Source organism: Mesoplodon densirostris, chromosome 6 (assembly GCF_025265405.1).
Source record: "Mesoplodon densirostris isolate mMesDen1 chromosome 6, mMesDen1 primary haplotype, whole genome shotgun sequence".
In the NCBI taxonomy this organism is placed as follows: Eukaryota; Metazoa; Chordata; class Mammalia; order Artiodactyla; family Ziphiidae; genus Mesoplodon; species Mesoplodon densirostris.
In genome coordinates, this window is record NC_082666.1 from 31,005,012 (window position 1) to 31,026,313 (window position 21,302).

The window sequence follows — 21,302 nt, forward strand, 5'->3', positions numbered from 1 at the left end:
TCTTGAAACAACAATATTATATCAATAGAAATGGAGACCATATATGTGGTCACCCAGTTAGTGATAGGGAGGGGGGAAGTAGGAATATCTAGAAAAGGTTAAAGTGAAGGATGCTTGTGGTGATGGAAATGTTCTGTATCTTTGTCGTATCAGTATGAATATCTGGGTTGTGACTTTGTGCTATAATTTTGAAAGGTCTTACCATTGAAGGGAACTGGGTAATGGGTACATGGAATCGTTCTGTTACTTTTTATAACTGCATGTGAATTCATAATATCTCAAAATTTTAAATTTAATTTTCAAAACCTTGATTTTAGAAAGAAAACAAAAGACAGTGTCATGTATTCCATTTCTATGAAGCCCCAATGATTTAATGGAATGGTAAATTAGATTTGGAAGAGACCTTAGCTCCTCTAGTTTAGTGGCTTGTAACCTATGACCACTGGCCTACAGGGTCCTCAAAGATTAAGAATAGTGATTTAGAAGCTTTTTAAACATTTTTAAGTCTAATAGGTATTGCATTTTAAGTCTAATAAATATTGCATACCACATATTTATTGCCAATAAAACTATACCAAAAGAATCCCCGAAATCTCGTTTCTTTGCTTCTGTTTGAAATTATTTTACCTCTATTTGATAATACTTTTTATGACAGTTAGATGTTCTAGCTGACAATTTAATCTGGCTTCAATTATTAAAAAATGAAAATATGAGTTACTTGTTGATGCTATTTTGTTGGTAAACAAAATCTTTCAAAACATGGGTTCCATGGGGGAAAAGGGCATCCTAAATGCAAGATTTATGATGACAAAAAAAGAAAGAAAGAAAGAAAGAAGCTAAGTTTGCCAGTCACTATGTTAAATGCTTTCAGAATGCTTATTTTAACAATTACAGGATGTATGTCCTATTGTGTCTCTCTTAAAGATGGAAAAACAATCTCAGAAAAGTTAAGTGAACTTGCTTAGAGTCACAAAACTGAGAAGTTCTAACTCTGATTCAGTCCTACATCTTTCTGACTCCAAAACCAGCATCCTTTTCTTCCTGCTTCTCACATCCTACTCTGTGTGTGAATCTCTTCTACTGCATCACAAATAATTTATCCTTTATAACAAGAATGTCTAAACCTTTAAAATCAAACATCCTGTTACCAAAAAATAATTTGAGGGCTTCCCTGGTGGAGCAGTGGTTGAGAGTCCACCTGCCGTTGCAGGGGACACAGGTTCGTGCCCCGGTCCGGGAAGATCCCACATGCCGCAGAGCGGCTGGGCCCGTGAGCCATGGCCGCTGAGCCTACGCGTCCGGAGCCTGTGCTCCACAAGGGGAGAGGCCACAACGGTGAGAGGCCTGCGTACTGCAAATAATAATAATAATAATAATAATTTGAGCATCTTTCCCCAATATATTTACATTTATTTATTAATAACATATGTATAGCTTTCATTAATAGATGCTTTATAAAGTGTAAAATTTTAAATGTATGAGAAATACTAATAGAAGTCCCAGGTGATTCTCTTGAACCTTCTCTTGGCTATGTGTACTGTACCATGGAGATCAGTGATATAGAGCAGTACTCCTTATAGGCTGTGGACTTTCTAAGAATCACCCGGGGGTTCTTTGAAAATGAATATTGCTGAGCTTCATATTAAATCAAACCAATCAGATTCTCTGGGGGCAGGACCCAGGAATCTGCATTATTCACAAACTCCCCAAGGGATTTCCAGCCCCTCTAATAGTTTGAGAACCACTAATGTATCCTCTGCTTGAATGAGTGCATGATACCCTTTCATTATATTGCGGAGTACTATTACATTTCTTTGACGTTTTAAGCTAAATGTCACTAGTTTTTGAAGTTGGTTCTCATGTGACAGTATTCTACCTTAACAGTTTTTGTCTCAGCATCTACTTGTCTGAGCCACATCTTCTGCCTATAATTGACTTTAACATTTCAAATGTGGTTTTACTTTTAGTGCCATAGGGAGAGTGTAAAGCAGCTGAGTTCTCCCATAGGGTGGATGTAAAAACATTGAAGAAGAGTATAAGAAATAACTCATCCTAAAATTGAAACAGAAGAGTGAAAAAAAATGGACCTAATTAGCTATTTGTGGACATCACCCCAGAAAATAAGTCACTGTGAGAGAAGATTCATAGGTATATTGCCACAAAAAAATCATGGGAGGGGAGCAGACCCAGATTTGCTCCCTAAAATCATCTGAGAGAGTGTTCAATTTATAGCTTAACCAATATATCCTCTGATGCATTATAATTCCTGGTTAAGATAATGGTGAATGAGAGATGTTTTGGTGTTGATAAATAGTGAGGGAAAAGCAAAAGAAGAATTCTCAGTCTGCCTGTCCTCAGCACTGGGCGAGGAAAGGCTGCTGTGGTTCTAGGGAACTCTTTCTTTTCCTTTGTTATTTAAAGCTTGATGCTAGGCCAGGTAAAGGGCTGGGGAAGAGTCTGGCTAGGATTCAGTGTAATCTGTTACGGTGATATATCAGTATCCAAGTGTTTGCTGAATTTTTACCTGGAAAGAGTACTGGTGTTGGCATCTTAACACCATTTTTTGAATGGTATCTGCTCTTTATTCTACTCTGTGGCCTTGGGCAGACCAGCTAGCCCCTCTAAGCATGTTTCCCAATCTATAAAATGAGGCTGATAATGTTTGCCATAAGCCATTCATAGAGTTATTGAAAAACTGAAATAAAAAGTATTAAAAGGAACACAGAAAATTTAAAGTGCTGCATGTACAAGTGTTGAAGCATCAGAGTAGGTGGTTCTTGACAGTAGGCAAATGACTATTTCTTTTATTTTTACAGCATGAGTGTGTTTGGCAACCTCTTTCTCCACAAATAGTCCAAATCAACACTTCATGGCAAATCATATTAAATTTACCACATATTCCATGTGAAATAAAATATGAAACAAAGAAAAAGCTCTTAGAGATGTTTGTTTCAGTGTTATTTATATCTGAAAACAATATGTCTGCAAGTATAGGAGAATGGTTAAATAAATTTTAAATCACCCATAAAATGTAAATATGTAGCTGAATACATATTTATGAAACATTTATGATATATAAATATTAATGAAGAGCTTTTAATGATATGTTTATATAATACTATTTCATATATGTAAAAATGCTTAGAAAAAATACATAGCAATACCCTGAAATGTCAATAATTTTCTTCTGAGTGCTAACTGTGTATAATTTTTTTTCTAATACGTGTATACATTTATCTTAAAAATTGCCACAGATGCTAAATAAGTGAAGTCTTAGGAAACAAGCATAACATTTGGAAAACTTGATTATTTTTAGTGTCAACAAGGATGATATTTATGTTATATCATATACATGTATATGGGTATTTATGGATTATGCTTTCTAATTTGAGGTGGCATGGACTCATGCAACCATCATTTATAAATGGTAAAGTCTGCAAATGATGAAGAAATAATGGTTTTATGCAGGAGGTTATTAAATGTGATCTTTGTTCTCTCTGCTTTAGGTGCTGATAGTCTGCAGCACAGGTTTGGCTGGGATTATGCTGCTCAACTACCAGCAAGATTACACAGTATGGGTGCTGCCTCTGATCATCGTCTGCCTCTTTGCTTTCCTAGTCGCTCATTGCTTCCTGTCCATTTACGAAATGGTAGTGGATGTATTATTCTTGTGTTTTGCCATTGATACAAAATACAATGATGGGAGCCCAGGCAGAGAATTTTATATGGATAAAGTGCTGATGGTAAGTACCTCAAATGCCCTCTACTTCTTTAAGGATAAAAATACTAATATAAATATTTTGTAGACCATTCTCTGTATTTAATTCCCATTATATGAAACTGAGTAATTCAGAATTAAACCTTCAGCACCCGTGAATGAGGTTAGTCTTGGGGAAATCAGGGAAGAAGATCCTCTTGGCATGAACGAGACCATTTCAAATCTACCTAGCTAGAGCAGTTTCCCATTAAGAGTCCTGAGTTCACACTATTCCATACTGCTCTCTCCATCTCTCCAGTTAGATACACTTGAATCGACTTCGTTAGCGCTTAAACTGGAACATTGGACAGCTGGTGTTCTAAGTGCCTTTTCCTGAATCAAAGACAAAAAGTTTTATTTCCCAGGTTGTAGTGCCTGTCTGTATTTCTCCATCCACCACCTTTCCAAGTGTTATTGCTGTCAGCTCTGTTAAAACTCATTATCCTAAGTATTCCAGGCCAAACTGAAGGAGTTTTCTAATGAATACACATTATCAGACCCATGACTGGTAGATGGTATTGTTTTCCATTAGTCAAGATCTGAACCTTTACACAGATATTATATTCAGATTCTTTATAGTTATGTAGCCTCTGCAGCCTCCCTATATTAGAACCTCAATTAATTTTTTTTTTTTGCGGTATGCGGGCCTCTCACTGTTGTGGCCTCTCCCGTTGCGGAGCACAGGCTCCGGACGCGCAGGCCCAGCGGCCATGGCTCACGGGCCCAGCCGCTCCACGGCATATGGGATCCTCCCAGATCGGGGCACGAACCCGTATCCCCTGCATCGGCAGGCGGACTCTCAACCACTGCGCCACCAGGGAGGCCCTCAATTAATTTTTTAAAAGAATTTAGAAACCATTCTAAAATGGTTTAAATACTAGTATCAATGTCAAATGCTGCCCAATTAAAGTTGTGTTTTAGGGCTTCCCTGGTGGCGCAGTGGTTGAGAGTCCGCCTGCCGATGCAGGGGACACGGGTTTGTGCCCTGGTCCGGGAAGATCCCACATGCCACGGAGCGGCTGGGCCCGTGAGCCATGGCCACTGAGCCTGCGCGTCCGGAGCCTGTGCTCCGCAACAGGAGAGGCCACAACAGTGAGAGGCCCGCGTACCGCAAAAAAAAAAAAAAAAAAAAAAAAAAAAAAAAAAAAGATGAAAGATGTGTTTTAATAAAGCTGTAAAATATTCCTATCTCAAGAATGGATAATATTTAAGATTAAACATTAGACCTTGAAATAACAAACCATCTTCCAGAAACATGGTTTATCTAGTTAAATCTAAAATGAATGTATTAATAAATAAGCTAGATTTTTTTTTTCCAATCTTGAAAATTCTAAGTGATTCAACTGACCTATTTGGCACTCATTATCTCTTTTACTAAGAACATTACCAGCTACATTTTGGACATTTTCATAATCTCAATTATAATCCTAACTGATTATTTTCATAATGGAATTTGACCTAGAAGCATCATCTCTCTTTTGAGTAAGGCATTTAGGAGGAGATTAGGCATTTTAAGCCATTTTAAGCCACTGAAGAAAAGCAGAGTAAAAAATATAGTTTTTATTATTTTAGTTTTCTCTATAAGAATGATGAGGATATTGAACGAGGAAGTGCTCCATAAACTTTGACAGGATAGAAATGTTTCCTTCAGGGCATAATCCCATTTTAACTACTTCTGTCCACTGGTTCTGGTTGTTACTCCCTGTCTTCCTGCTTTATGGAGTAATTTCAAGGCCAGATAGACTTTTTTTTTCAAATAGCTTATTTATGGCTTGGTAAAAACAGTATACTATACTTAGTATCAATGCTTTTTTTTACCTCCTAGGGTTATTTTAAAGAGGAGGCTTATAGAGTAAAATGTTGTTGCTTTTCCATTTAACCTTGATATGGAAAAAGTAACACAACAAATAAGACAGTATTCTAAGTGTGGAAAAATAGTCTTTTCTAAAAAATGAACAGTATTTTCTCTTTCAGATAGAACTAACATGTCTTTGAGCCTAAGTGAGATTGTCACAAAGAATGGTGGGAAAAAAGATTTTATATCAACAGATTGCATCCCCACAAATTTAGCTGCTCTTGTGTGTGGTACCAAATATTACTTATTGCTATGTTTTTAGGCCATCCATTTACCATTACTGAGTCAAAAATGTAAATATTCTTTAGAAATCATCTAACAACTGAAGTCTGAAAGGACCTAAGAATTTATGTAACTTGGTCCCTGTTTTGCAGGAGTTTGTGGAAAACAGTAGGAAAGCAATGAAAGAAGCTGGTAAGGGAGGTGTTGCTGATGCCAGAGAGCTAAAACCGATGGTAGGTGGAGATGAGGAGGTGGCCGCCCTCCAAGAATTTCACTTTCACTTCCTCTCTCTCTCTCTCTTCACTGACTGCACTTCTTCAGGAGAAGCTTTTGTGATCTGTGTCACGCAGGACGTGCTGCTCTTTCTGTTTGTGTGTTTACCCATCACTTGGATGGCAGAATTCTTGTCACAACTGAGACCACCTTCTGTAAAAGTAAGCTGAAAGGAACAGTGTTCATGGCGGGGCAGGGGATATTTTTGTCCCTGAGATGAACTTGCAGTTTCCATTTTTTTCTTTTTAACTGTCAGTGTTTAGTTTTCATGGGACTGAACATTTGGTTGTGCACTTGAACTGACGGTTTGATACTTATTTTAGAAATGATGATAGCAATTCCTTTCAACTTGCTGAAATTCATATTCCCCCCTTCTTTTAATATTGGTTTGTTTATGTTGCTGTCTTTTCCCCTTTGCTGACTTTTTCTTCTGTTGCCTGGATTGTACTTTCTTTGTTTCTTAAGCTATTTTTCAGTAGCAAACAAGGCTATTTCCGTCAACACCCACATTCCCACTCAATAAGACAATCTGGTCTTCTCCAGCCTCAGCTTAATTGTGAGAAAGATAAATTACCTCTGGTCAGTGATATATATAACCACTCTCCTTTCATGTGAAAAAAGCAACTTAAAGTTAACCAGTATAAGAAAATCCTGAGTAGCTTTTCCCATATATATCCTCACCACTGCATAACGACAGATGTCTTTAGCTATATTGGTCTAATTACTGCTTGTATTACAAGTGTTTTATTCTTAAACAGCATGTTTATTTCAGAATATTATATAATTGCCTACATCCTTAAGCACTTAATTTTAAAACAATGTGCCTTCTATTTGCATATAATGTCCAAAAAAAGGAGAGGTGAGGACTCTCTTTTCTTTCTCCTTTATACTTTAATAAATGGTTTGATTTATAGGTGTCCAACTTAAGAAATATGTAGTATAAAACAAGTCCACTTAAGTATGTAAGAATAAAGGAAATGGCTTCATTGTGGGGATGAGGGTGTGGTATACGTATATGCAAAATAACTGCATATTCAACCTACATTAAAGCCTCAACAGAATGTTTAGATACAAACTCTTCTCTGTAACCCCATTCAATGCCTATTTTGGTGTTGCTCTTAATAGCATTGATGATGATAAAGTCAAAACTTCAGTGTTTATATTCCCAAGGCACAGATCACTCTAATCATAAGTAAAAACATGTAGAATGGCCATGTAACTCTTATTTTTAAGTGTGCATCAGACAGCACTGGATGAACAGGGAAGGGGCGCTAATCACCAATCCCTCCTGTCAGGTTTCTTGCCTCCCTACCCTTTCTTTCTGCATCCCTCTTACTTCATGTGGGCTGAGGGGGGACCACAGTGAAAATTCTGCCAGCCCTAAGATAGCCTGGAAAAATGAGGAAGGTTTCCTTCTTGCCACTGCTTGGTTGTCCTAATTGTTCAGAAAATAAGGTTTCAAACCTAAAACTTTTAAAAGACATATAAAATCTTAAAATGTAAACCACCCTTCCCCCCCTTTTCTGTCTTTCCAGTGGTTGAAGTGTACATTAAATCACTCTTCAGTAACAAGCATTTAAAGAAAGGGAGAAATAATTAGAGGTTTAGGACTAGCTACTTTGACCATGAATTGGCATGTATTTCTGTATTATTCTTGAGGGAAAGGTAGCTGAATTGTGGTAGATCAGAATGCAAGTATACTTTCTCTTACCTAAACCCCTGATTCATAGGTGTTAATAGTAGGAGAATTGCCTAGGTTATGTGGCCAGAAATGTAGAAAATTTTTCCCCCTAATATTACTTTCAGCTTTAAATTAATGTCCCTTAATTCAAACACCACATTAAAATCTTCATTCCCCTTTTATTTTATGTTGTTCGTTGCTTGCAGATTAATGGCAAAGCCCTCTGCCGTGTCCCAAAATACATCTTCCATGTGCATTATTTTTCTGGTGCTTTGGACATTGTAGCATTTGATCTCTAAGAACAACGTTTTAAGTGGTTCAGAAAGTCCCCATGAGAGATGTGTGAATTGTTGCTCACAGGATAATTAAATCTTTCAAGCATATCAGTACCTCTAAATCTGCTCTCTTTCAAAATATGCATGATAAGAGTTGACCCGTAATACCACCACCATCTTGTGTGTGTCCCTAAAGAAGTACCTGAGAAACTCCCTCCTAAAGTTTGGGGATTGGTAGAATTTACGATTGCTTATTTGTATTTGCTTGGTTTAATTCACATGTTATTCCCATAGATGAAAGTTCTGTTAACAGCGTCATAACTATTTTGCTGCATCTGTAGAAACACTGCTGTTCGATTTCACTGTCTGTCTCCTTAATGGGATAGTTTAATATGGGTTTTTTTTAAGTCTATAAAATAATGTTTAGAAAAATGAGGTTTAAATTTTTACATTTGACAGGGCATCACTAAACTAAACATAAGTACTTCCAGTTTTCCTCTTAGACTTTTTTTTTGAGAGAGCCTCACTAGTTAAGGAAACTTTGAAGGTTTGTAAGGTCTTTCTATAAATCTTTGAAAATTATTTTAGAAAAATTTACCAAATGTGATGTAGAGGTGTAAGAAAGAGACATCTGGCAATCTGCTCGCTATCATACAAGAAAAACTTACAGAGAAAATGGAGGGAAAAACCTGGGCACTATAGCAACATAGACTAGAGATGAATTCTCTGCATATCTCAAAGATGACCCAGAGCGAAGTGTGACTTTCAACAGTCACAGGAATTTCAGCCCCTGGAATTTAGGTTTGGGGGAGAAGGATTCTCAATCCATTTTGCTTTATTGCTGTTTGTGACCATCTGTGTATTTGTAACATCATTCATGATCTCCTTTTAATGGTAATTGTCTAAGATTATACTCTGTATGACTTTGTTTTCTAGGCTTCGGGAGCAAGTTCTGCTTGAACCTAGCCGACCGTTATGGAACCCATTGACATTCCAAAACAATATATACACATAACTATGTATTTGTGTGTGTGGGTGTGTGTGTATATATGTATATGTATGTGTGTATATATATGTATATGTATATACACACACACACATAATCAGCCAAAATCAGAGAACAGGAACAGGGATTTAATACCTTTTTTATGCTTATTTTTGTCAAACATGTACTCCTTTCATACGGGTGGCTTTTACAAGGCAACTGCCATCATTTAATGTTTTCAATTGTAATTGTCTTAATGGAAATGTTAAGATTCATATCTGATTAACATTTTTAATAACTTAGAGGAGATTTTAACTTTAGTTATTTAAATTAGGTAAAATTATTGTACCGAATTCTCTGTCTAAAGTTTATTCAAGGGTGATTTCCCTGATATGTGCATAAAATCAAGACCTTATTTTACTGATGCATAAGTCCTAGTGGGATGAGACTAGGCATATGCTTTCAGGTAAATAAGGAGTTACTCCATTCAGTTTTCCCCAATCAAAGAAGCCATGTCATTTTCCTTTTAGAAACATACAAGTGGACCCAATATGGGAATTTTCGTAATAGCTCATGCATTTGTCAGCCAACATTAAAAAGTAACCAACTCCTCAGGTATTTGTAGTTTACCCTAATGCTTCTATAAGAGAGTAGGTAAAAAAGGAAAGGGTAGATAATCTTTCTTATGCAAACTTTTCTCTTATATTTTGTCTTTCTTTCATTTTGACGTTAGTAGCATCCTCCACACATTTGTGTGCCTGATTTGAAAGAAGCTGGGGTACCCAGCAAGTTTAACCTTTAAGTTTCTGTGTATAGGTTTGCAGACTAAATAATGCTGGAAGGAATAAAAAAAGGAGAGAAACATGAAACACAAAGCATTGAAAATTCCGGTACTTGGGCTTCTGCTTCAGAGGAACTTCAGTGGCTTAGGGCTAAATGGCCATTTTATTCAAATGCTTTTGCTATAAACTCTGAAAACATACTGGCAGGTGCTCCTCTCCTTGGCAATTCATTAAGTATCCAGAATTCTACAATGTTTAACTGAAGAATTGGTTAATGTTTTGATCCTCAAGTGTTGAACGTTCTTTGTGTTTGGGGATGGGTTTTGGGTTTGGGGGGGTTTTTTAATTCCTGAAGCTTACCAGATATGAATGGCTAATATTTCATTGTTCTGCTTATTGTAATGGTGAATGCTTTAAGAAAAAAAAAGTGAATTTGCTAAGAATAATTCATGATCTGTTTATGCGATAACTCCTTTTTGTTACAATTTTTTTAAAAAAAGCTATTTTTGTTAATGTAAAGTAAATATTTCAGAGCAGATTTTTTAAACTTATTGCACTAAATATAGGCTCTGTACAAAAAAAAAAAAAGTCTCAGCATTTTATCATTCCATGGAAGGAGAATCTTTTGAAAGAAAGCATTGCCTCCTACCAGAATTAGACAGTGAATTAGACCGGTATTATGGAAATGTGTACAATTAATGTCACTAGGGCTTAATAAGCAGCTGTTTGCTAATGTGCTTCCTTTCAAAGGGTTGGACCTTTAAATTGCTGCAAAAGGTAAATTGTATTTTTTTTTAAGTATCCGTGTTCTTTACTCTAGCTAGGCTAAAATTTGCTAAATGCCTCGGTTCCTTTTCAAAGCTCATGTAATATTTCTGATTTTTCAGAATATTTGCAATAACCGTCCGGAATTTTTTTTTTTTTAAAGAAACAGGAGCTCACGTCTTGGCAAGATCACAGAAAACAATATTGTGAGAGTAGCGATTTTGAAACAATAATTCTCCAGAAGTTAACATTCTAACATGTGATGTCACTAAACGATATCATTGAACTCTTTTATATCATTTGGAATGGAATAAATATAATTATGTAACTAACAATTATCCAAATAGGTGAGAGAGCAAATCATGTAGGAAAATTCAGACTACCTTCTGTTTCATAGCCACACAGATTGTGGACATTAAGAAACATTGGGAACTAAATTTAGGATTGGCAAAAGTATGGAAGTTGGGTATCAAAACAGAAGACATTACAGGAGCTACTTATCTTAGGAGGTGTCCCTCCAAAGTGACCTGGTGGAATTCTTGAATTTGGAAATTAGGTTCTACTCACTTGGCCATCCCAGCACCATGGACTCTTGCTGCTCCCTGTTACATATGCTCGCAATCTCAGCTGTTTGGAAGCCACCAGGAATGCTTTCTAATTATCATTTGCAACTAGAACTGTAATCAGAAAGAAATTTTGTATTTTTGTATAACTTGATTGTGTGCCATTTTATATAACAGGTCCTGTTTTACAAATAAATTTTGTTTTACTAACATTGTGTTTAGAAATTATGATCTATGTGTAACCATGTCATTTGAGTTCCAAATTAATTGCCAGGCTGTTTCCCCTAAGTGAATATGTGTGCCATATAGGTAGATATATGCAGATATGCATATATATTACACAGACACACACAGAGAGATATTTGACTTATAGACTATCACTCTCTCAGGAGCTTCATTCGTTGATGCAATTCAGAGAGCCTCACAGAGGCTTCTAGCGATATTTGAAGGTTTTGAGGCTATGTTTGGATAGACCTGCTGCCGCTGTCATTCTTCGTCAGCCGTTCTTCAGCTGGCCCTGGGCTACCTTATTGCTATTCGCTCACTGCCTCCATCTCTGCCCAAGTGAGAAGAGATGAAGGACAAAAATTATCTGTGAAATGTGGTTACCTGAATACTTTTATCAACCACTGACTCTGTGTGGTGGGTTTTGTCTTTTGTCTGCGGTGGATCTTCAAAATTGTGTTCAGGACGCCTACTTCCAGAGTTACAGTTAGCATCCGTGGTTGTCAGTGGTGATCACAGTGAGAAGAGAATCGTGATCGTTGCTGCCATTGGAAAATTAAGGTTCTGGTGCCTGATTTAGACTTTCTAGGCTCCTGCCTCAAGAGTAAGCTCTGCCGTATATGATATGGAAGGGAAAAGGTTATATTTCAGTATAAATCCAAGAGACCCATCTTCTGTGGGAGGCTTACCAGTACATTAGGTAAACATTAGGAATTTAGCTAGAGCACTGAGATTGTATAATCTCTGCACGGACAAGCACAGCTCAAAGCAGGCTCTTCCTTTAAACCATTTAATGCAATGTTTAATGTTTAAGGATCAAAGCTTTTAGCCTATCCTATAGCATAATTAAGTCCTAAGTTACTGCAATATAAGTAGCTTAACTGTGTGTTGGTTCCTAAACTTTTTGCATAATGGTTGAAGAGGGGGCATTCACTGAGTCTATTTAAAAATTAAGCTGGAAATAAGTTTTTCCTTTGTAGAGATGCTCCCTTACTCTAATTTTGTCATTTTTTCAGCCAAGGGCATTAAGCTGCCAGTTCCCAATACCACTGACCTCAGTATCTGCCAAGGGCTCCCTTATCTTCCCAGAGCAGTTTCAGGATTTCACCCAAGTAGAGGGTGGTGAGGAGGTGACCCCTTTTATAGCAGTCCTGAGCCCCTTGAAACCAGAGTAATGCTCCTCCCACCCTCTCCCTTAAAACAGCTACGGAAACTACAGGCACCAAATATTTGTGAGGCCATGTTAGTGCCCTCAAGACCCCGACCATTTCCACCAAGCACCACTAATAGCTAGCAAAGGCCATTTTAAGAGGTCTCCTGGCCTTCAAAGTAGAATTCTGGGGTCAGTTCTAAAACCAGAGCTGCCAATTATGGTGACCTGAACGTTTTGTTTTATTGTTCATCAGTAACCTCACTTGAATTTTTGGAGTTTCCAATAATAGCCTTTAATACAGCCTCTGAGAAGTTTCCTTCAGAAAGGTCTTTAAAAGTTTTCACCTTTCAGTAAGTTCTCTACTGCGTTTTTACCGCTACTTAAAAAAACAAAAACAAAATCCTAAGAATCTGGAGGCTTATCAATGCACCTGCCACAGTTAATCTCTGTATTCTTTTCATATATTCCATCTGCTAGATAAAAGTGCACTATAATGGCTTGCCTAGAGTTTTTAAGGTGTGGTCTGTGAATATATTGGAAAATTGTGGGTTCGTAAGTAAATGCATAAAGCAGAGCTTTGTGTATTATATAATCACAGTGCAGAATGCCTTTTGCTTTAAATGCATATTCATGTATCTTTGTGTACTAAGGAATACATGTTAGCCCATTTGAAAAGTAGGCACTCTTCATATACAGTGGCTACTTTCAGAATAAGCTCATCTTTTTTTTTTTTTTTTTTTTTTTTTGCGGTACGCGGGCCTCTCACTGCCGTGGCCCCTCCCGCCGCGGAGCACAGGCTCCGGACGCGCAGGCGCAGCGGCCACGGCCCACGGGCCCAGCCGCTCCACGGCATGTGGGGTCCTCCTGGACCGGGGCACGAACCCGCGTCCCCTGCATCGGCAGGTGGACTCTCAACCACTGCGCCACCAGGGAAGCCCTAAGCTCATCTTTTTAATGACACATATCCCAAATTGTGAAAAAGCAGGATGCTTGAATGTGCCAAGAGAAAATATAAAGCTAGCAAACTTAGAAAACAAAATAAAAAGCTAAACGTGTTGTACACACCAACAAATTTTAAATAGCACACTTTCCCCCATTCACGTTTCATAAATTTGAGTCAAATTCTTATTCTCCAAGTTTCAATTTAAGAGGAAATTTTTAATCCAAGATTTAAATCTTTGAAGACATCTTTCTTATAAAAAACTTCAATGCAGCATTTTTAAACTTGAGAATTTCTGTGGAAAACCTTTCTTTTCTATGGAAATACTATAGTACCCTTCTGCCCCATCTCCTTGATTTTTATATGTGTAAAAAAAAGACAAATGATGCTTGCATTTCAGTATCACATGAACAGCTATCACTTTTCTAAATTAAATGAGCAGGATTTAAGTTGGATATTTTTTAAAGGTATTCATTAGTAAACTTGTGGAAAAGGTATACAATTGTTAGGGACCCAAATATTAGGCTATTCTCTTCAGTTTTGATACTCAGTTTTACAATATAAATGATTTCCTGAGGAATAAACATTCTAGATCAGGGAATTCAGAATAGTAAAGCTTTCAGGTTACTCATGGTCTAGTCAAGATCTAGCTGAACATGAAAACGTTGTAATTTCCAAATGTTTCAGAAATCTTTCATTTTTATTTGCTAAGACCCGAATTTAGTATTTGATATTCAAAAGCATGTTCTTAATCTTTTGAGGGGACCAAGGGCCCCTCTGAGAAGCTTATGAAAGCAATGAACTACCTTTCTCTCAAAGTCACATAGCCTACTTAGGAACATTTAAAATACTAATAGAATTTCGTGACCCTCAGACTGCCATCCTCCACCCCGCCCCCATCCCCTCAGGGCCTAACAAACACAAGTCTGAGGCTGCTCTAAAGTTGGTTTGATAATGTGTTTTGAAATAAAGTAGTGATTAGGCCTCCACTGAAGATACTTTTAAGATGGTACTTACCAATTTCAGACCTGGAATCTTTTTTTTTTTAAATTGAAGTAGAGTTGATTTGCAATGTTGTGTTACTTTCTGCTGTACAGTAAAGTGATTCAGTTATATATATATATACTTTTTTAAAATATTCTTTTCCATTTTGGTTTATCATAGGATACTGAATATAGTGCTCTGTGCTATACAATAGGACCTTGTTGTCTGGAATCCTTTTTATAACTTGAAAACTTTTAGTACCAGCTTTGAAAATCAAAACCACACTAATCTGAATGAAAAACAGGACGTCAACACTGAATCTTCCAGACAGTAAGATTTCTTTCCTTGGAGGTGAAAGGATGTATGTGTCCTATGATGAATTTTTGGCAAGGTACCAAATTATTTGCAATGGACAAGAAAATCCAAGAAGAAATGAATAGGGAATCCCCGTAATTATCCATCTACCAAAACACTAGATTCTTTATTATTGTCACTCAGCTGTGACATCTGTAGCATAGTGTTATCAGTTAGATCACTGTCTAAAAATAAATCTCCGTCAACATGACCAAGAACATTTGAAGATGGTGATAAATTAGCAAACTTACCATAGTCCATAGTTGACAAAAAATTTTAAGTGGAAAGTTGGAGGAGCAGGTGCTGGGGGGACAAATTCAAAAGTTATTTTTTTCTCCTTCGTAAATCAGTGAGGTGTTCCCTCCTGTTTTGAGTGTTTTCTGGTCACAATTAGAGCAGCCTTGGACCACTGCCCATGGGACTGTGCCTCCACTCCCCCCATCCACATCACCTTCCTTCTTTAGGGAGCATGTGGGTTTCTTCACATTTACACCTTACTATTAGGTAAGCTTGCTGCAACTATATGGAGTGTCCTCTGGGCCCTTGAAAAAGCAGGCAGACATCCTTAAAGGAATTTGAGGTTTTTTAAGATTTGATTCCAGGGGGTCATGACCTATAGTCAGACATCAAATTATTACCTACATTTTCAAGCTGAAGAAAGCAGTGGAAATGTCCTAAATTGGCTGGTGAAGAAAATAGAAATGTCAGCTCTCCTCCCCACCCCCCAACCCCAGAAGAGCTCTATTGAACCTTCCACAGTAGCAAAGGAAGAGACCACAGGTGGAAGTTCCCATATTGGGTGGAAAGGGCCTAAGTCCGGTGTAAGTATCTATATTTGATGTCTTTTTGTCATAGAAGTGTATGACCTAAAGAAAGTGTCCTGACTTTCACATAGGAATCCGATCCACCCATCCCATCAGCTAGGAAATTAGTTTGAGTTAGTTATTTTCTGAGTAATACTGTGTTAAACCATTCTATGTGAGTAAAGTAAGCATTGAAAAGAAAACTTGAGGGACTTCCCTGGCGGTCCAGTGGTTAAGATTCCATGCTTCCAATGCAGGGGGCGCATGGGTTCGATCCCTGGTCAGGAAACTAAGATCCCACATGCTGCACAGTGCAGCCAAAAATAAATAAAAAGAAAAAAAACAACAACAAAAAAGAAAACACTTGAGGAACGAATGGACACAGGACTGGAGTGAACGTCCTACCAGCATCCTGTAGACCATTCTACCTGCCACTAGAAAATGTGAGCACTTCCTTCATTTACCACATGGATCATTAAACCAGGATTGTTTTCAAAAATTGTATGAGGTGATTCATAGGAATGAAACAATACTAGGACAGCTTTGGGACTGATGATTGGAGACAGAGACTACTGAGTAAATTTTCCCCTTCCTCTGGGTTCTAGCAGTATTCTCCCAGAATTTTTGGCCCTCTTGTTTTGGCTAGTTTTGATTTTCAAAGACATCACAGGGGGAAGTTACCTTTCTTCTACTATATTGCCTTAGTGCTACTAGATTATGTTGCTGTTGAGGTTCTCTTGATTTTGTCCATCCTATAAAAGGGTACTGGGAGCTCCATAATGAAGTTTCAGTTACACTGTCTCAGAATATTCTTGACCATTGAATGCACTTCTAAAGATGTGGTACCCAGTGAAATAAATTCAGGAGGTTGTTAGCTGATCTGATTTGCTACAACTAACACAAGAGTGGGGAGAAAAGTGTAGAGGGCACCTAACAAAATGACAGGGGCTCTGGGAAAACAACCAAAGACAAAAGCATATCTTCTGAAGACCAAAGGTCCAACTTTAAGTACTTTCTGGCACAGCCTTCCTGAACTCCTGAGTTTAGAATAGGCTCCTAGAATAAAGCAGCCAAGTTTGAAAGATCAGTCAATGCAGAGGGACCTGCTCTTCATCTCTGAGGCTCTGAGCCTAACATCCTGTCCAGTCAGATCCCATCCCAGTGTATGGGGTGATTTGAACAGAAAATGCCCATCAGCGTGTTCTGACATCTCACTGCTGTGAAATCCAGCATGAGAAGTATATTGTGGTGCCACATATTTCTCAATCTGAGGCCTTTTTTGTCTTTTTGGGTTTGTTTTGTTTTGCTATTTGCATCCTATTTCACGGTGTCAAGATGAATTTTTGTATCATGTCCGGTCTTTGTCCATTACAAAGTATAGGATCATGGTTAAGTCTTCCATGAATTCCCTGGTTTGGGATCTTTTACCTTAGCATTATTTTGAGTTTTTTTCTTATTATTATTTCTTTATTACAGTGTCACTACACTGTATTCAGGTGGGGAAACAAACATGTAGGTGCTTGAACATGCCCTGCAGACATGGTCATAGCCCTGTAGTATTTGTGACTGTCATTATTGACACAGTGCAGACTTTACAGAGTGTTGTGCTCTCAGAGGACTTTAAAAATATGTATATTAAGCAATTAACTTTCTGGAGTTATCAAATCTTGCTGGGAAATTAATTTCCAAGAGCTCTGAATTGGATGGAATTCCATCTGGCTTCAGAGTACAATGAGCCTATATGAAATGGAGCTTTGAAATGTTTTCCTTGTGCAGAAATATGAACTAGAAAAAAAGTGCTGATCTAATGCTAAGTTTTCTGTGTAATGACTCAGTTACCAGAATTATAACGAAAACTGTATTTTAGTCTAACAAATGTATAGAATTTTTTTATGTAATAAATAAAATTTTATAGGAAAGAATTTCATTGTCTACTGTGTTGTAGCACTTTCCCATGCCCAGGGTGGTGATGAATAGTGTAGGGGAGGGAAAATAATTGTCCCCCCTACCCTTCTGAGTTCTTAGCTGAGCCTCTGTAATAGAAGACACATTAACAAGAGAAAAACACACAGAAGTTTGTTAACATGTATACCTCAGGTATGCATGTGAGATACCCAGGAAAAATGAGTAACTCCTCTAAGTGGCTTAGAATTCAAATTTAAATACCATCTTAATAGGGAAAGGGGAGAGAGGATGTAGGCCTGTTAGGGGAGAGTAAATGATTTTTAGGAAAGATTAATGGGCCCTTAGAGGAATAGCTGGACGGCATGATAGCTTATGGCAAAGTGTGTCTGGGTGTGGTGTCGACTTCTAGGCTCTTCTTCTGTGATAAGAGTCAATCTCCCCTGGTTGATGAAACTGCTGAGAAGGGGATTTATGACATTTGAGTTCTTTTGGGAGAATCTGTCTAGGGAGATAAGGAGACTTCAGAGAATACCTCACCCCCATTTGCTGTTTTTCAAGTGCCTTCAGCTCACAGTAATACAACAAAGTGGCATTTTTTTGAGGTGGCATGTCCTGAACTCCTGCAGTCATATTTGGGGGTGGCGTATTCTGCTATGCTGCAATAGAAAGTGATTGTGGGCAACATCTTGTTTTCAGATTAGGTCAATATGCTGCAAGGATGCCCTGGAATGAGCCAACTATTTCTTTCCAGCCTCTCTCAGCATGTTCTAGGATCCCTGAAGTATGAAACATAAATGTACTAAATAAAACCTAATTTCCGAAGTACAAAGTTCATCCACTGCCCAGCCAGGCTTCCTAGCTGGAGTCTGAGTCACTCTGTGAATGCTAAGGTTGCAACTGAATTCAATCATCAGGCAGAGAGGAAAAAGCCTGTTAGATAACGTTTACCATGGAAATCACTCGTTGTGCTTGGTACAGTGCCCTGCACATAAATTGAAGCCTGGATCTGTGCTAAGTTGGTGAGTTGGTGAAACTGTGGTGTGCCATAATTTAGGCAGTAAATTATGGAAAAATCAAGCTTGTTGATTTTTCAACAAGCTTGAAAAGTTTGGAAAAATCAAGCTTATTTAAAACTAATCCTATTTTAAATGATACTGGGGACTAAGAAAGGGATGTTCTTAAGTGGAAGACCCTTTGCAATACCAATAAATCTCTCCCAATTTGTTTTTTTTTTTTTTTTTTTTTTTTTGCGGTATGCGGGCCTCTCACTGTTGTGGTCTCCCCCGTTGCGGAGCACAGGCTCCGGACGCGCAGGCTCAGCGGCCATGGCTCACGGGCCCAGCCGCTCCGCGGCATATGGGATCCTCCCAGACCGGGGCACGAACCCGTATCCCCTGCATCGGCAGGCGGACTCTCAACCACTTGCGCCACCAGGGAGGCCCCCAATTTGTTTTTTAATTTTGGATTTTTCTTGAGAGGCTGCTGTACAGACTGCTTTTCATTAGCAAATGTGAGTAATGCCCAGATCGTAGCCCTAGTTGTTTATCTATACCAGCTTGCCAAAAGAAGTTGTTAGAGAACATTTGTGAGGCGTCCTCAGACACTACAGGTGTTTGAGATACTAAAGAATGTTAACCAATCTGGACTGTTAATTCTTTTTGGAGGCCTGGTCCTGATGCAAATGTACACAATTTCTTGTTCCATAGACCACCTGGTGATTAAAGAGCCTGTGGAAAGCCTCACATCTCCTAAAAGGTACCCAGATATTCTTTTCCTGTTTGGTTATGAAAAGTATAATCTGTATTCAATCTCAAATTTTAGACGATAAAGAATAATCCAGAGGGTCTCTTTTAAGAGGCATACTGCTTGTGCACTTTAGGATAATATATAAGTTGTGATTGAAATTTCAGCTTCAGATAGTGCTCAAAGCTCCTAGAGGTGTCAAAAGTTTCAGAAAGAAGCCAGCATCCTAATGAGGCCCTCTGGCCTCCTATTTTTGACCAGGTGTTGTGGAAGTAACCCACAAGGCCGGGCCTCTTCACATTATTGTTAATTTTTTTTCAGTTGTTGCAAGTAGCAGTGAAGGTAAGGAATACTCTGTGCCTTTAATTTGGTATTGTGCCTCCTTTACTGTCCAAATCCTGAGAAAAATAATTTTAGAAGATATACCTAGGTTACATACAGGAGTCCAGAAAAAGCAAAGCTAAGCTATTAGACCACTTCCTGGGCTTATCAGCAATTTCAATAGAAGTCTTAGAGCTCTCTAGGTAGTTATAAGCTCCCTGGCCATTTATGTCAGACCAGAGAGGCGACAGTAAGGAATTGCCTTCAAGGCAAAACAAAAGGGCTTTCAGTCAACCAAACTCATACTCTAACCTCACACTTGGAGACAGGATATTAGGAGTTTGTGTTTGGTCTATTCTCTCTGCCAGAAGGGATTCTCCCAACTTACAACAGGAAACAATTTTAACACAAAAATTAAAAAAAAAATTTTTTTAAAGCAGGCATGTGAAAATTGAGAAAAGGAGATTAATTGTATAAGAAACCCTAGGCTGCACATAAAACTAAACTCCAAGTTTTCTGTCAGTCCTACGAAGAGGAAATCAAGAAAGGTACATAGTTTTATTTATTTATTTTTTTAACATTTTTATTGGAGTATAATCGCTTTACAATGGTGCGTTTCTGTTTTATAACAAAGTGAATCAGCTATACATATACATATATCCCCATATCTCTTCCCTCTTGTGTCTCCCTCCCTCCTACCCTCCCTATCCCACCCCTCTAGGTGGTCACAAAGCACTGAGCTGATCTCCCTGTGCTATGCGGCTATTTCCCACTAGCTGTCGGTTTTACATTTGGTAGTGTATATATGTCCATGCCACTCTCTCACTTTGTCCCAGCTTACCCTTCCCCCTCCCCATGTCCTCAAGTCCATTCTCTAGTAGGTCTGCATCTTTATTCCCATCCTGCCCCTAGGTTCTTCATGACCTTTTTTTTTTTTTTAGATTCCATATATATGTGTTAGCATACGGTATTTGTTTTTCTCTTTGTGACTTACTTCACTCTGTATGACAGGCTCTAGGTCCATCCACCTTACTACAAATAACTCAATTTCGTTTCTTTTCATGGCTGAGTAATATTCCATTGTATATATGTGCCACATCTTCTTTATCCATTCATCTGTTGATGGACACTTAGGTTGCTTCCATGTCCTGGCTATTGTAAATAGTGCTGCAATGAACATTATGGTACATGACTCTTTTTGAATTATGGTTTTCTCAGGGTATATGAGCAGTAGTGGGATTGCTGGGTCGTATGGTAGTTCTATTTTTTGTTTTTTAAGGAACCTCCATACTGTTCTCCGTAGTGGCTGTATCAATTTACATTCCCACCAACAGTGCAAGAGGGTTCCCTTTTCTCCACACCCTGTCCAGCATTTAGTGTTTATAGATTTTTTGATGATGGCCATTCTGACTGGTGTGAGGTGATATCTCATTGTAGTTTTGATTTGCATTTCTCTAATGATTAATGATGTTGAGCATTCTTTCATGTGTTTGTTGGCAATCTGTATATCTTCTTTGGAGAAATGTCTATTTAGGTCTTCTGCCCATTTTTGGATTGAGTTGTTTATTTTTGGTACATAGTTTTAAATGCTCAATAAAAAGAAACATTAAATAGGACTTCAGCAGGAGGGGCTGGGCAGGCATTAAAAATGTTGTAATCTTTAATGACTTGAAATCATATCTACAATATAGTCAGTGAAAAAGGGGATAAAGCAGT

The 21,302-nt window shown here is 38.0% G+C and overlaps 1 protein-coding gene across 3 annotated transcripts in view; it reads left to right on the forward strand.

Annotated features, from left to right (window-relative positions):
• The window catches only part of SLC44A1 (solute carrier family 44 member 1), a 205,699-nt gene that overhangs the window by 149,732 nt on the left and 34,665 nt on the right, over positions 1-21,302 (forward strand). The window contains exons 14-16 of one of the 3 annotated variants that reach the window (XM_060101139.1): positions 3,507-3,743; positions 5,987-6,067; positions 9,000-11,368. In XM_060101139.1, the coding sequence (XP_059957122.1) occupies positions 3,507-3,743; positions 5,987-6,067; positions 9,000-9,023 (342 nt within the window). In that variant the 3' untranslated portion in view covers positions 9,024-11,368. Of the gene's footprint in view, positions 1-3,506; positions 3,744-5,986; positions 6,863-8,999; positions 11,369-21,302 lie in introns of those variants that run through there. The other 2 variants (XM_060101140.1, XM_060101141.1) reach the window with 2 other exon arrangements.